The sequence below is a fragment of the Canis aureus genome, chromosome 4 (assembly GCF_053574225.1).
Source record: "Canis aureus isolate CA01 chromosome 4, VMU_Caureus_v.1.0, whole genome shotgun sequence".
Lineage (NCBI taxonomy): Eukaryota > Metazoa > Chordata > Mammalia > Carnivora > Canidae > Canis > Canis aureus.
This window is the reverse complement of record NC_135614.1, coordinates 7,862,311-7,878,943: the sequence shown is the minus strand read 5'-3', so window position 1 is coordinate 7,878,943 and position 16,633 is coordinate 7,862,311. Positions and strand designations below refer to the sequence as shown.

Sequence of the window (16,633 nt, the reverse complement as noted above, 5' to 3'; positions counted from 1 at the left end):
ACCTTACTGTTTCTTTTCCTTCTGTTGATTTAGAACCTGACTTTATTTTCATATTAAATAGCAACATGATTCCTATGCTTTTCATACACATAACATTAATTCTTAGTTGTCTCTATTAGCATGAATGGGGAGAGAGTGTCTAGCCCTCAACTCGCACCTAACCCTATTTTATAAAAAGAGATCCAAACAGTTTATTAAGTTCCCTCTTCATTAACCTCTTTTATGAAAGTTGAGTATTCTAAGCAGAGCATGATGATGTTACTAGCTTTGTCGTAGCTTTATGATTGGTAAGTCCTCATCAGAAAGCTTGCCCTGGCATGTATAGATGGGCTTCCTCTCTGGCCAGCAGAGGATGATTAAATGTTAGGCAGAACTGCTCACCTGGAACAGATTTCTCCCCTCACTTAGATGTTGTTCTCTGGAGTCCTGCTGTCCTGGTTGTAATCCGCCTGCACCAGCTTGCCCACTCAAGAACCAAAGAGGTGACAATGTCACAAAAAAAAATCACACAGTGGGCAGGAGTCTTCCTACCAACTCTTAAAGAATGCCTGTCCATCTTCTATTTACAGGTCTTCCCAGACTACCTGCTGCTTGTTTTTCAGCCGTGCATTGTGGGCTTCACAATGACCTAGAAAGTTTCTGTAGCACCTGCATGGTGCAGGAAGTTGGGTGTCTGACTCTCAGTTTTGGCTCAGGTTGTGTTCTTGGGGTCATAGGGTCAAGCCCCTGGGGGGGCTCCACACTCAGCCTGGAGTCTGCTGGAGATTCTTTCCCTTTCCTTCTGCGCCTCCCTCTCATACTCTCTCTCTCTTTCAAATAAACCTTTAAAAAATAAAAATAAAATAAATACATAAAAAATAAAAAGTCTCTGTTTTACTAACTTAAGGCCAGAGATTTCCCTTCACATTAATAAATATAATGTGAAAGAGCTGAGTTTTAAGAGAAAGTGACTCTCTAAAACGTAATATTCCAACCCTGTAGTAAAACTACATTCTGAACTACTGTTGAACAATACTTGCATATCTGGTCTTGATTACCCACTGTCTGGTTAATGTCTGGTAAGCTACTGTGGTTCAGGGTGATGGCATCAATAAATTGATTTAAACTAGATTGAGCTCAGAGCAATAGCAGAAATAGTGGCTCATGATAGAAGCTACCAAAGAAGCAGCCACTAGAAGGAGATAAAGATGGGCCAGGAGCAAGCTAGACTGCGCCAGAATGGTGACTCTTCTACCGGCTGAGCTGAGCCTCAGATTGATGGTGTCAGCATTCCACCATACCGTAGCCCCAGTTTTCATTCATCTAGGTTTCTACAAGTAACAATCAAAATACATGTGCTTCTTCTATATTTTCCCATTACTGTAGGAAAAAAAAAATCCTGAAATTCTTTATCTTTTCCAGATCCCAAAAACTATGGCCCACCATCTAGAGAAGGAGGACTTCTCTTTCTGTCGATCCTTCTTGTTTTTCAGGCTTACTCAGGGGACATAGGAACAAGCCACCCAGAAGAACAGCTTAAAAATAGAAGTCACAGCAAGCAACGTGTTCAATATTTGGATATTTAAATACAGTAACATTGTTTTGAAAACTATAGGCTTTCTTATTGAATGTTAACATGGATTCTAGACTTAAAGTTTGCAAAGAACTCTCCTTTCACTGGAGGGTAAAATTCACCTGCGCAGTTGAGCGAAAGGAGGGAGACAGACAGGGCCTTGAGCATGGGGTCTGCTGCCACCGTGTGGTAGTCAGGGCTGTGACCACCAAAACAGAAGCACACTGTGCGGCCCGCCTTCTTCCCAGGAATTCAGAGATGGTGCCTCAGAACAAAGGCCTTATTTATTTGTTTGTTTATTTATTTATTTATTTATTTATTTATTTATTTATTTATTTTTATTTATTTATTTATTTATGAGAGACACAGAAAGAGAGAGCCAGAGACGTAGGCAGAGGAAAGGCAGGCTCCTCAAGGGAGCCCGATGTGGGACTCCATCCCTGGACCCGGGATCATGCTCTGAGCCGAAGGCAGACACTCAACCGCCGAGCCACACAGGTGTCCCAAACAGAAGTCTTTCTAGAAGCAAATTCATGAATCTTCCATCTTTATGACTCAGTGCCTGGATGAAAACTTAATCTCTGGGGATCCCTGGGTGGCGCAGCGGTTTAGCGCCTGCCTTTGGCCCAGGGCGCGATCCTGGAGACCCAGGATCGAATCCCACGTCGGGCTCCCGGTGCATGGAGCCTGCTTCTCCCTCTGCCTGTGTCTCTGCCTCTCTCTCTCTCTCTGTGTGTGTGTGACTATCATGAATAAATAAATAAAATCTTTAAAAAAAAAAGAAAAGAGGGATCCCTGGGTGGCGCAGCGGTTTGGCGCCTGCCTTTGGCCCAGGGCGCGATCCTGGAGACCCAGGATCGAACCCCACGTCGGGCTCCCGGTGCATGGAGCCTGCTTCTCCCTCTGCCTATGTCTCTGCCTCTCTCTCTCTCTCTCTCTCTCTCTCTCTGTGACTATCATAAATAAATTTTAAAAAAAATTAAAAAAAATAAAATAAAAATTAAAAAAAAAAAAAGAAAAGAAAACTTAATCTCTCTCTCATGAGTCCAAGAAAATGAAATAAAGACCAGAGTGGAAGGATCAGAAGAGTAATAACTAAAAAACAAAAGACAAAGGGCATAGAAATTTTGAATAGCAGAAACTCTTCAGAGGCAAACCTCTGGATGCTCCTATGCTTCTTTCAGACTACTTCTATTTCTGTGTGATCAAAAGCACTCAGATCCCCCCAAAAGTTTTTTAATTTAAAGTAGTACACATATAACTCTCCTTTTCAAGTTAACATATTAATGTAGCTATATGCAGACTCTGAAATATTTATAACCAGACTTCACATTTTCATTAAATTTGAATGGGACACAGAACTGAGTATATCCAATATTGGGAGAACATACATTTTTCTCCACATTTTGAAGATCTAATTGACTAACTTCAATACCCCATACTCTAGCTCCACTAGTCCAAACAAGGGACCACTATTTCTTCTGACTAATGGGGGGAAATAAGAGCTCTAAAAAAGATAATTATTTTTTACATAATTTATTTGTTACTTGACTTCTTTGGGGACCAGGTACATATGACTGTGGCTTGCAATGGCTTTCCTGAGAATTGATCTCAAAGAGTAAGAGAAGTTTTAACAAGATAAAGGTCAAGAAAGGCTAGTAATATCAACAAAAGAGTAAGAATTCTGAAGAGGCAACAAAAGGTAAGTGCAAGGCTTCAATTCCCCTTTAGAGCATAGTACTCAATGGGTTTAGAGACTCAGCAGTGTCCAAAAATAAGTGTAGTTTATAACCAGAACAATATCCGCCTTGATATATACTACAATGATTCATAAGCAAATAAAAACCAAAAATAAGTGAATCAGTAAATCAGTACACTATTACCCAACCTACTCTACTTTTTCAATTAAAAACTAGTTGAAGTATAAAAATCCTCCAATAAAAATCCTATAAACTAGTATGCTCCAGGTTGGCTCAGTCGGTTAAGCATCAGACAATTGGCTTAGGCTCAGGTCATGGTTTTAGGGTCATGGGATGGAGCCCAGCACTCCTCGAGGATTTGGTTTGTCCTTCTTCTTCTCCCTCTGCTCCTCCCCCCTGCTTCTGCACACATGTGCTCTCTCTGAAATAAATAAATAAACTCTAAACTACTATTCTCCAGAATCAGTCTTCCATTCAGTAGACTACCATGTCTACTTTTTGAATAACAGATGCTCAAAATGAATGTAAATACTTTGTCTTTCCATCAGATTTCACTGGGGATCAAACAATATGCATTTTGTATGCATTTTCATTAGATTGTTTATGACACTGGAAAAGCCAGATTAGTACTGAAGTGTGGTGATATAGCTTTCTCAGAAGAAAGCTCTGTGATGTTACTTGGAAGAATTTATAGACAAAAGAACCATAAATCTTTGCTGAACAAAGGAAAAAAGCTATTAAGCTTTAATTGTAAGACCTACAGAGGAAAGAAACAAAAGTCCAGTCTGTAATGAAGCTTTTAGACACAAGATGTACTTCAACTTCCCAAGCAGATAGCCTATGCCAACTTTGATTTTCTGGGCAAACTAGTGACTACACATTTCTAGATAGAGTAGCTCATTTTAGGCTCTGAGCCCCTGAGTCAGACCTAGGTACTGGGTAGTGAATTTATCCTCTAAAAGTTTTTTTTAAATAGCAATTCCAAATGCTGTTCTAGGGAAAACAGAACTATGTTAGAGAGTGTTACCAAAGGTACCTGCTTTATGGACAGTTATGTGCAACTGGAAAATGCTGCTTATATTTCTTTGGCAGTGAATAAGAAATGCACGGGTTCCCACAATGACAGTGACAGCAAAGAGGGAGATTTGTTTCCTGTCCTGGTTTCCTCCAGGAATCCCCAAAGAGACATGGAAGTTACATTGCAAACAATTCCCTATTCATGCTTGGGAGTCAAGGATATAAAACTGTTACATGGTAACTGGACTTAACAATAGCAAAGAGGAATGGCTTGCTTGCCAATAATAAGAATCAGTGGTTTAATGGCCTAGTTGGAGGCAATCCCAGCCACTGAAGTTGCCTTACAGAGAAAAAGCTGCCTCTCCAATATCTTGCATGGCTGAATGGCTTAGCACCAGCCCTAACCAGGAATCCTTCCAAGTTCAAAATCAAAATTTATATTTATTGTAGTGGGAGAACTCAACATTTAATGGCATGAGAAGCTAGGTATACAATATTAAACAACCTGCTCTAAATTTACAACAGAGGCCAAAACATTGGAATACAACAGGTTGACAGAGAGAATGCAGACTACTTAACCACTTAAAATCTCATAAAGTAACTCAAAAAAGCACAAGAGGGAAGGCTTCTACCTAGGTCAAGTCAGGATGCTTTGCTCTACAAGGCCATTAGGGACCTTGAGTCCCTGGTCTACTGCTTCTGGTTACAGGTAATAACAACAATGTCCTTCCTTATGGTAGGCACCGTCCTAAGTACTATAGATATCGATGATTAGGAAACTAATACCTAAAATGGCTAAACAAGCTGCTCAATGTCAACCAAAAAGTTTATATGAGTGCAGGAACCTAAATCTGGATCAGCCTACGGCTGACACTCATATGCTACGGGATACTATGGATCCTGAGGTATCATCACAGCCTCCTTCCATGTGGACTGAGAAAGCCTTCCTCAGGATTGAGTGGTATACAAAGAGGGAAAATCTAATCTCAGTTGCAATCTCTGATTTCTACGTAGAGTGGGTTTAAACAGAGTCATTCCACAGGTTTGGGGGTTTTGGGGGTTTTTAGTTTCAGTTTTGGGCGTCTGGGGGTCCATTTTCCCACTTACAAAAAGAAGATAACATTCTGTATTCAAATGACCAGGCAAACTGCTAGTGCTTCTGGCTCTTTCATTCCAAGCATCGCAAGGTGAGGGAGTTATTTGCTGATGTTATCTTTATAATCCCAGGTTCATTGGATTGTTTCTGTCTACAAATAGGTCAAATTGCTCATGCTGCAAGTAGAACAAAGTGTGAACTTCCCAACCAGGCTTCATGGCCCCTGTGGCCCGATTCCGCCCATCCTATCCAGCTTCTCAACTGCTCTCCCTAAAGGCCCAGCTGGTCTGTGCACTGTCCAGAACTCCAGCTGTGCTATCTGTGTCATTTCCTAGGATTCAGTTTGATTCAATTCAATATGTACCAAACATCTACCTACAGAGAGCTAAGTGAGGGCTCTACAGGCACATTTTTCTCCAGACAAGAACAGTCTAGGAGAGATGGGAGTCCTAAACAAATAAATGTGATAAGCCCTTCTCTGATGGTAACATGGAAAAGTCATTTTATTTTCACAGTAGGGATTGATAAGATAAAGAAGTAGAAGGAGACAGATTGTAATTTGTGCTTTGAGAGATGATTACTCCAAAAGGTAGAGCTGAATGGAAAAGGGCATTCAAAGCAAAGAAGAGCAGGTGCTTAGAAGGGAAGAGCTGAAGGTTGACTAATGTAGGAAGGATGGAGGGAGTAAAGCAGCAGTCTGGAGGAGCGAGCTCACCGCAGACCTGCCCAGGCAGTGGGGACCATGTGCACTGGGGACCACATAAGGGCATCTCCATATGGCATGTGTTTGCAGGAAGGGCTGCTCCACAGGAGGATACAGGGTACAGGTGAAGGCCTGGGCTTCAGAGTAGGAGTGGACAACCAGTAGTCCACAGGCCACAGCCAACCACACACATCATCAGTGGCCTGTGGTGTTTAAAAAAAATTAAAACTGATAACATTAAACAAAACAGAATTTTACAAATAAATGTAGATTTTTGGCTCCTTGCAGAAAATACTGGAAAATCTGGTGGCCAGGCTTACTGATCTGGAGAAGCAGCAGCCCTCTGCAGACAGGATAAATGCCCTCCAGTGGACTGGAGTAGCCACCACTCCTACCATCTGACACTGACCAGCTTCTCCTGTCTATACTACCTTCCTGGAAGCCAAGGAGCTCTGAGGTCATAGGCCCCTCCCCCGGGAGGAGGGGTAGTAGCAGGGAGGGAGATTCAAGTGTCCAGAGGCCACTTATGAGCTACTGACATTCAGCATGTTTCTTAGACTTACTTCCTTTTCTGTGAAATGGAGTGAATATCACCCATCTCCCCTCTGTCGTGCAGGTGAAATTAGATAATTCATGACTTAGCACTTCACACATAATACATATTTAACAAATGGAGGCTGCCACTACCAGAGTTATTATAGGGAAATACTTCCTTTGGGGCCAGGAACTGCCATAATATAGCTTCCCATAGAAAGACCAGAGGTGTGTTGGGACACAGGTGTAAGGCATGAGGGACCTTACCTGACCCTTCTAAGTGGCAAAACCCTCACTTGCAGGCTTGCACTTTATCAGCTGCCTTCTGCTCTGTTATCACTCTTTCCATTACAGATATAGATGAAGCTTTCCCGATGCACACCCCTCACATAGTGGTACACTAATGCAGGGATTAAAATGTTTCAGTTGAACCAGCCTGCTTGTTTTTATCCTATTTACAATAGTGTTTCCTTCATACAACCAGTTCAAAGATACCCAAATCATCATTACATCATGAACTTCCACAAAAGCCAAGGCTTATTATGAATCCAAATAAATCAGCCTCCCATGATGAGTGGCATAGCTTTCATTGTCCCCAAATCCGGGGAGGACTTTGAGACTGTTGGAATATTCATCATAAGTGCGTCAGACAACAGTTTAGATCCAGAAGAACACCTCTGACTCTGTACAGCACTGAGCCATTTTTCCTGAGCATGAGTTAAACAGATGGCAGTCCCTTAACTGCTTTCCCAGAACTACCAAGGGAACCGCTTCAATGCTATAATTTTGCTAAGTGAAGTGACTTGAGTTTTGTTCTCATGCATTAAACAGGAAGCACTATACATCTCCTATGCCCAAATGAGCCATTGAATTGCCACAACACCCCATAACAAAGTTCCCTCTAAATGACTAACTTATTTCAAAGCATAGACAGTATAGAGAACATGGTCTCAATAGTCTGTACGTGTGATAGCAAACATGTATATTAGTTCATTTTATCTGTGAAGCACGACAAGGAGAAGATAGGCATGGCTATGTGGCATGCTTTCCTAGAGCTCTTAAAACAAATGCCCTGGCAAATTACCTTTGGGAGAGACAAGTGGTCAAAGACAGAACTTGGCATGTGAGACGGCGGGCCAAGAGCTCTCCATTGGCATGTTCACACAAAGAAATGTTAATGATGACCAGGGACATTAGATAAAGCTTTTCTTGAAGGGGAAAGCTGCTTTTACAAAACCGGATCATTATTCTCTTTAAAGAAGTCAGTAATTAATCTAATTGAACCATTTTACCAGAAAGAGAGTCCTCAGGGGTCATCTGTTGATTTTTGCTGCCCCACATCCATCCATCCAAAGTTCCCTCTGAAGAGCCACTCCCAAACTGTCTCTGGGGGAACTTATAATTCCAGCAGAGCTGGAATTATAAGTGCCTTGGTGATTGGGCTCAGGGAACATGGCACAGTCAGAACCAATCAGACTCAATAAGACTTATATTGGGGTTTTTATGGGAGAAGCATGCTGTCCTCGCTGGACTTAAATGAGAAGGGTCTACTATAGGCATCTCCCCACCTCAGAGTGGGGTGTTTGAGAGTGGTGTCAAAACACAGGAATGGGAGGGTGAGGGAGAAGGAGAAACCACATCCCTGAAATCATCAGGTTTCTCAGTTAGATGAAACAGAATTCCCACAGTGGTGCCCCCTCTTCGACACGGATTCTCTCCTGTGCAGCAGGTAGTAGGTCTAACTGTGGCACGTAGATGAAAAGGCAGAGCTCAGGAAGGACTGACCCAAGACTCCCTACATGGCTTCGCAGGGGCGCTCAGCACAAACTTGGTTAGCAGCCCCAGCAGTACCGTGCAGCCACAGTCTCACCTGGCAGAAAGCTCTCGCCCTCCTTGTAAATGCCCTACAGCAAACTGAAGCCCAGGCAGCTCTAGAAATGGAGGGCAGGTCACAAAAGACCTCTAATCTGGGGAAGAAATGCAGGGGAAATGAAAGAAACAAGACTTTGGGAAAATTTAATAAAGAGAGAGCACTTGAGGGGAGAACAGGAGTGAAAGGGTCCCTCTACAAGTGGCATGGCCTAGGAAGGTGGGGCCCACTGGAAACAATACAGACATTTGCTCTGATTCTGATTTGCACACTGTACATTTTTAATTTTTTAAGCCTCTGGATATGTGACCTTATGCTACCAGGCATTCCCGGCAAACACAATGAAAGTATTTACCGAAGGGGAAAGTAAAGCACATTTATCCAGGAAAATCAAAATAAGGTAATCTCATAATTTCATTTTGGGAGAAGATACGGGGCTTATAATTGTTCTATATTTAGTTTAAGAACACTACAGCTTGCAATAGAGGACTGCAGAATACTGTGACAGCTCTCAAAGCTGTGTTCACACAGAATTAAACATTTGGTCTAAGAAAGCTGCCATTCTAGATCCCTAAGTCCATCAAGTCACTGTAGGTAAATGTCCCAGCGGCTGGGGCTGAGATGCGGACAGCAAACCTCCCTCTCCTCTTGGGAGACTGGATGTTTCTTGGCTACAGAAGAAGAATTTTGTTTTCTGTCTATTTTTATTAGAAGAGTGGAAGACGTGGAAGCGATGGAGAGCATGCCCATTTCCCCATCAGAGTGGCTCTGGACACAGCAGACTGCTTCAGGGTCGGGGCCCAGTTGGTGTGGCCTGGGAGAGCCACCACCTACAGCGCCCATCAGATCTTCCAGGATGGCCAACGTCAGCTCCTTCTGCAGCAGTGACAACAGTGACAGAACACCTACGGCTAGCACACAACAAAATTCCACCTAGAGACCAGACTTCAAGGACAAAGACTAACTTTCTTCTAGGCCCTCCTTGAATTTCCTGGGCATATCCTTTAAGGAAACTTTGATCTTGGGAAGGAGCACTAAACCACAGGATCTGGAATTAAGGCTCCTATAACTCCCTTTGAACTCTCCAGAGACGAAGCCTAAGGCATTCCAATCACACCACAAAAGACTCCCATAAGACTTCAAGTATACATACAATTCTAACAAAATGTACATGAAAAATGTACTTAGAGCAAGCAACTGAAGTGTGTCCACATGGATTATCCTCAAAGCATCTTGAAGTCCAGGGGCACCTGGGTGGCTCAGCATCTGACTCTTTGGGGATCAGGTCATGATCTCAGGGTCACGAGACTGAGTGCCACCCAGCCCCCCACTCATCCAGGAGTCCGCTTGAGATTCTTTTCCTCTGCCCTTCCCCCTGCTCACACATGTGTGTACACGCACACATGTGCTCTCCTTCTCTCTAAAATAAATAAATCATAAAAAAAGAGAATCTTGAAGTCCAGAAAAAATAATGAATTCAGGGCAGCCCCGGTGGCGGTTTAGCGCCGCCTGCAGCCCAGGGCGTGATCCTGGGGACCCTGGATCGAGTCCCACGTCAGGCTCCCTTCATGGAGCCTGCTTCTCCCTCTGCCTGTGTCTCTGCCTCTCTCTCTCTCTCTCTCTGCATCTCTATGAATAAATAAAAAAATAAAAATAAAAAAAAAAATAAAAAAAATAATGAATTCAGTCCATCATTAGTAAGATTTACAGCTTGCCCAATGATGCCATCAATCCGGGTATGTTCCAAATATACAAGCTAATTTAATATCAGCTTAACAGAATTTAGAAAGTTATTCAATACATTCTGAAGGAAGGAAAATAGAACAAATGTTTACATTACCTATCTACAAAAACGCCTGCCTTCACTAGCATGGATGAGAACTATATTTCTGGTCCTTTCCTCAAAACGAATTTAAGAACATGTTCTGGAGCTGCATCACTATTTTATCTGAAGGGAGCACTATTGTTTGCATAGGATTCCTATTTGTATTTACATGTTTATATTCATTTTTGGATGCAGCTATTATAAAACAGTTCGGTTTATTTTTTATTCTTCTTCTACATTAGATTTTCTTTTCCTCTCAAGAAAAACCCACATGCTTTGACACCTACAAATGGATTAACACATTCATTCTACACCAGGATCCTCACTTCATTTACAGTCAGAGTAATTTACATGTCCCCCAGCAATGCGACAGCTCCCAAACCTGAAACCAGACCTCCACTTACCGAGCATGAGAGAAACTGTCATAATTTGATGGCTGATGCTGTAAAGGGCCTTCTTTCTGATTTCCGGACTTTAAATAACAAGATCTAATTTCCCCTAGAAAATCATGAGATGTCAGCAGAAAATATTAGAAAATTATTGATCCATGATCATTTCAGCTTATTTTTTTTTAAGTTAGAGAGAACTCATTTTGGGCTGTTTTAATAATAATCATTGGTAATCTAGATCCCTTCTTTATATTTTTTCAAAGAATGTGTAACTTAACTAAGAATATCTTCTTGATCTACCTCTCTAAAAATATGCTTAGACGACTTTGCCTCAGTTACCTATTACTTAATTGCTTTTCATCAACTAATTTGCACCATCTCTTAATTCATTTTTATATACATTTGACCCTTGGACAACTTGGAGGTCAGAGGCAATGACCACCCACATAGTTGAAAACCCATATATAACTTTTGACTCTCCCAAAACTTAACTACTAACATGCTACTGCACGCTAGTTGACCAGAAGCCTTACCGTCACATAAAGTCAATCAGCAGATAGTTTGAATGTTACATGTTTTATATATTGAATTTTACATGTTTTATATATTGTATTCTTATAATAAAGTAATCCAGAGAAAAGAAAACATTATTAAGAAAGTCATAAGGAAAAAAATAAATAAATAAAAAAAAAAAAAGAAAGTCATAAGGAAAAGAAAATACATTTACAGTACTGCACTGTATTTACTGTACCCCATGTATAAGTGGACCTGCCACAGTTGAAACCCCTGTTGTTCAAGGGTCAGCTGTATTCTCTTCAATTCATTGTTTTGCATGTTTTCAGCATGTGTCAGTATAATCTGATTATGCCGTAACTGAGTGTTTTTTGTATCATGTGCAAAGAAAAAGGCTTATCAAGCATGTGGTTTTGATCGGGGAAGCACACGAGACTATCCCCACCTTGGAATTCGCAGATGAGCAGTGGCACCGCACGCTGACTGGCGTGTCAGCCTGGTAATGAGGAAAAGCAAGAGATGGAATTAATTTGCAGAGTTAAATTAGCCTGCTAAAGAGGTTCAGGGTATTGAGGTGTGAAAATCAGTTCACTTTGTAAATGTAAATGGTCTCTCCCCAGAAGAGGTTTTAGGAGTACCTTCTTCAGGTGACACAGGGGCATAATTAACTACGTCGGTTACAAGCAGCTGGAATGTGAGCTGAAGGACTGAACCTCAATTTAAGGCTCCTCCCACCAAGAGACACATTATAAGACAACCACAGCACCCCCCACCCCACCAGGCTCTGATATAAATGTTAGTGTTGTTCTTCATAATGCAAAAAACTGTTTTGTATGTCTGCAGATGCAAAAGCATATCAAACCGTAAACTACTGATCTATACAAAGGGTGGCCATATAATTCAGTATCCAAACTAGAATCCTTTTGAAAGTAAAACAACGAACATTAATTGATCTATAAGGGATTTAAGCCAAAGACTTATCTTCAAAAGACAAGGACCTATATCCCTTATCTATAGAACTTTGAACTTGCCAATTAATTCCTTCTTTCTTCCCTTTCTTTCTTTTTTCTGTCTCCCTTCCTCCTTCTCTTTCTTTCTTTTTCTACTTTAAATCCTTTTTATAACAAGGCACCAAAAATATATATCAAGGTCAGATTTTCAACAAGAAAATATTTACTGGGTCCCAAGAAATATTTACTAGGTCCTAGGCATTGCTTTCCTAAAGTTCAGTTGTAAGGGGAACAATATCATTAATCAAATTATAAGTCAATGAATAATCAGAAGCTATAGTAATATCAAAGAAGAAAATGGACAGGGTGTTCAGAGAGCAAAAAGCTTAAGAATCTGATTAAGTCTGGGAAGTCTATGAAAGATTTTCCTGGAGAGCTATCTTTAGAATTAAAGTAGGCACAGAGACATGCTACATGCAAAGGCTCTACATGCAGAAGGGAGCACCCTCTGCTCTAAGAACATTATTTGTGAGCAATCATAAGCCTAAGTCTTCCTGTTTCAAAGTCTAGTACTGAGGCTAAGAGACCACAAGGGTATGAGAAAGCCTCCAACTTTATCCCTTCTTCCTCATTAGTGAAGAGCTCTAAAGACTTACCGTGTTCATCAATGAAGACATGCATAGCATCCACAGACATCTCATCTTGCACAGATGTTTCAGGCCCACTGATGACTTGCAAGACAGAACTATCTTGCTGGGAAGTTACCCTGTAGATAATTTGTCTTTGTCTATTGCCCTGGAAACTTAACATATATAGAAGTTTCAAAAACTATTAGGAACTCCTCCTTATCCCTAACAAATCATTAAAAGAAGCAGCTACTAAAATGAAGCTGCTTCACACTTTGCAGCAATACGAAGCTAAGTTAAGTAAGTTATGCTCACAGGGTCGTAATCTTGGCAGGCTCAGTGAGCACGGGGCTGGTACTAGTGTGATCTTGACTTTGCATGTCCGGTTTTCCATGCTTGGAATTGTGTCCATTAGGCTTTTCACTTTCTTGGATTTCCTCCTTTTTCTCATGGGAGCAGTTATCTGAAAAACATTGCTTTGTGTGTTAGCATAATATTAGAAAAGAAAGTAATGTGAAAGCACTTGGAAATAAATTACCAAAACTGAAACAAGGATAGACAGAAAAATCAACATAGCTCCAATGAATTTAGAATGTGTTTAAGTAAATTTTAATTTTGCTAAGTATGAAAGTACCTAAATATATTAAAAAAAACCTAAGTGCATATATATTGGAGACTAGTTATTTAGACATCTATGGAAACTATCTACTGTATGTGCAGATGCTGGGATTCCCTTAAAATAACTCCAGTGACCACTTAGCTGGTTGAAAATCACCCATTTAGATTACTTGGGGCTAAAAGGTTCTCAATGCATAAATGGACTGCATCAGATGAAAAATAAATTTCATAAATAAATCTGCCTAGTTTAGAGCAAGGTGCCATCCACCACTTTAAAATCTTATCAATCATTTCTTCTCACTCATCTCCATGTCTGGATTTTCAAGGTAAAGGTAGAGTCAGTCCCTTCATAAAATAGACACTCATTAGGCATAGTTGACTTGGCACTGTATACTTGGCCCTGTGGAAGACACAGTAGGACACTACACTTACTACTTGTCCTGAGAACATTTTAAGGTGAATAAGAATGCCAAAATTAGTAGGTACAGATTGGTCATTGGAGTTTTTACAATCCTCCTTAAATCACTGGTCAAAATAAGAGGCTTAGCTTACACTATTATGCACAATGGAATCCACCCCTAAGGGGCAGCCCTTTGTTGTCTGAGGATATACCCCAATAGCCACTTTTAGGGTTACAATGATCACTCTATTCCCAAGACCAAAGATACCAAGAGTTATCTTCTGAATAAATTGTCTCAAGAACAGAAGTGAGTGGTTTGAACCTACAGGCCCTTTCAAGACATGCTGTTCGGGAAGCCCACCAAGATCTGTCTGGGCCCTCAAAAAGTAAAATTATGTTAGTTTCCCCGGGGTATAAATCACATCATTATGTATACAACAAAGTTTTCATCCTCAGACTTCAAGAGAAACATTGCTGGCTTCTATGTGAGTCCTAAAGATAAATATTCCCAGCACATCTGTGAAACTACCATTAGAATTTCTTTGATACAAAAATGTTTGCCTTTCATTTGACAGCTTGTCAAGATAGAAGTTTTCACAGTTTTCAAAAAACACATTTGTGAGAAAGTGCTATCATAACAAGTAGCTTTGGCCAGTGATCATATTGCACACAAAATTACAGAAAGGCAAAGGCAGATCACTCTACCTCTTCACGTTATAAGTATCTGGACTCATTTGTTCAGGTGTCTGTCTCATATTTTAGTCTCTCCTTCTCTTAAATGGGTACATTACATATATCAACATATGGACTATTTGTTTTCCTTTTCCCCTTTAAAATAACACATTATAGGAATTTTCTGTTCTATAAAAGTGGTACACATCAATTGTATATGATTTAAAACTAGAGAAAAGAAAAAAATTTAAATCACTCTTAACCTCACCATGCTGATACAGGAACCAGTTTGATATATACCACACCAGTCTTTTTTTCTATGAATGTATACTTTTTTTGTTTTATAAAAAATTAAGTCATAAAATAGATGTCTTTTATGACTTTATATTTATGTTAAAGTATTATAAATATTAAATGAGATTAGATATTCTTCTATATCATCTAAAAATGATAATTATGTAATAGTACATTGATACAGCATAATTTACCAAACTAGGCCCCTATTGTTGTACATTTAGGTTGCTCCAATTTTTCCAAACTTTGGATAATTCTTCAAAAATCATCTCTGCATACATTCATGATTATTTTCATAGAAATTCTGGAAGACACTGAATATGAAATAGGTAGTGGCCAGATGATACATATAAAAATAGAATGCTGACCGACAATTTACAACAACTAGCCCAGGAAGCCAACATACTATGTATAAATCAGACTTGCAGGAAGTCAGATCATTAGTTCTAGTGAACAGTCTGGGAAGTCAAACAATAACCTCTGTAATAATTGGCCCCAAATGGCCAGGACCTGATTAATTACTAAGAGCTTCCCTAATTTTTGTCCCTTCCAACCAGAGAAAGTCAAATATGTTCCCATAATCAATCACACAGGATGCTCTAATTAGCCTGCCTTTGCTTCCCAGCCTCTGGTCAAAGCAAACCTGAAGCCTTCTTTCTGTCCACTATGAAGCTTTCCCAATCCTCTGCTTGCCTTTGAGTCTCTGCCAAAACATAGGAAATAGAGGCTGACTCCCTTGTTATAGCAAGCTCTGAATAATAGCCTTGTTTCTTGTCATTTGATTGGTCTTTGTTTATTCCCACAAAGTAAAATAAAAGTGTAATAAAACAAAATGAAAATACAGTTTTAAAGACTTCTGATAAGCGTATGGTTTTCCAGAGCCCAGAACCTTAGTATATACCCAAAGCCTGAACATAATCATAAAGCCCCTTGCAGAGAGAACCTGGGTTAGTAATATAAGAATTCCATAAAGAGAACTGGGAAATCATGGATCTTACAATCACATAACAGTCAAACATTATTTCACTTTGAAGCAGGAGAAAGATGAGGACATATTGCCTGGACTGCCGATATCATTCAACACTGGCATGTTGTTTTAGAAATACACTCTGAAATTGGGTTTTTAGATTACAACACATAAAAAATTATTATGAGGAGCAGAAGCAAGAAGATATTATCGATCTCACAGACTTAAGGTACCCCTGAAACAGATCAAATTTGCCACCTTTAGTTCTTGCCTTCCAAGAACTAAAAGAGTTACATTCTTCTCTTTCATCCTTCAATTAAAAACCTCTGTCCTTTCCTGGAAGAGGCACAGAATCCCCTCCAGCTCCTCCCTCCCTGATGTACCTGCAGTTCCTTACAACCAAGCCTGTTTCTTTCCATAGTAAACCTTAGAGCATCCATATTTCTTTGCATACTCCTAGATTTCCAATTTTATACACCATTCAGGTAGAATGTGATTGGCCGAAAAATTTAAGAAGAGCAGAAACTTAAGTGACAAATCAATAAACCTTACATGTGGCCTGAGGGGAAATTCAGAATAAAAGGCTGAAATTGATGAAGGGTCAAGACTTATTACATATTTTCCCAATTGAATCTTCATAGTAAATCTGTAACATACTGTTATTCTTGCTTTATTGAAGACACTGAGACTCAGGTAGGTTTAGTAAGTTGTTGAACCTCACCCAGCTGGTACTGCAAAACCAAAATTTGGCCATGGGCTTGGAGGTCCTAAAGCAAGTGTTCTGTCCATCATACCCACTGCTTCCTGGTTAGACACACATGTATGGATCAGAGCTGTCCAGTATAGTAGCCAGTAGCCACATGTGGCTATTTAAATTCAATAACATTAAAAATTCAGTTGCTCAGCT

At 40.2% G+C, this 16,633-nt stretch overlaps 1 protein-coding gene across 2 annotated transcripts in view; it reads right to left on the bottom strand.

The window, feature by feature from the left end:
* The window catches only part of PCNX2 (pecanex 2), a 288,682-nt gene that overhangs the window by 226,971 nt on the left and 45,078 nt on the right, over nucleotides 1–16,633 (bottom strand). For both annotated transcript variants that reach the window (XM_077894480.1, XM_077894481.1), the window contains exons 6-8: nucleotides 13,091–13,238; nucleotides 12,806–12,951; nucleotides 10,702–10,795 (exon numbers count right to left, since the gene is read on the bottom strand). In XM_077894480.1, coding sequence (XP_077750606.1) covers nucleotides 10,702–10,795; nucleotides 12,806–12,951; nucleotides 13,091–13,238 — 388 coding nt within the window. The remainder of the gene's footprint in view (nucleotides 1–10,701; nucleotides 10,796–12,805; nucleotides 12,952–13,090; nucleotides 13,239–16,633) is intronic.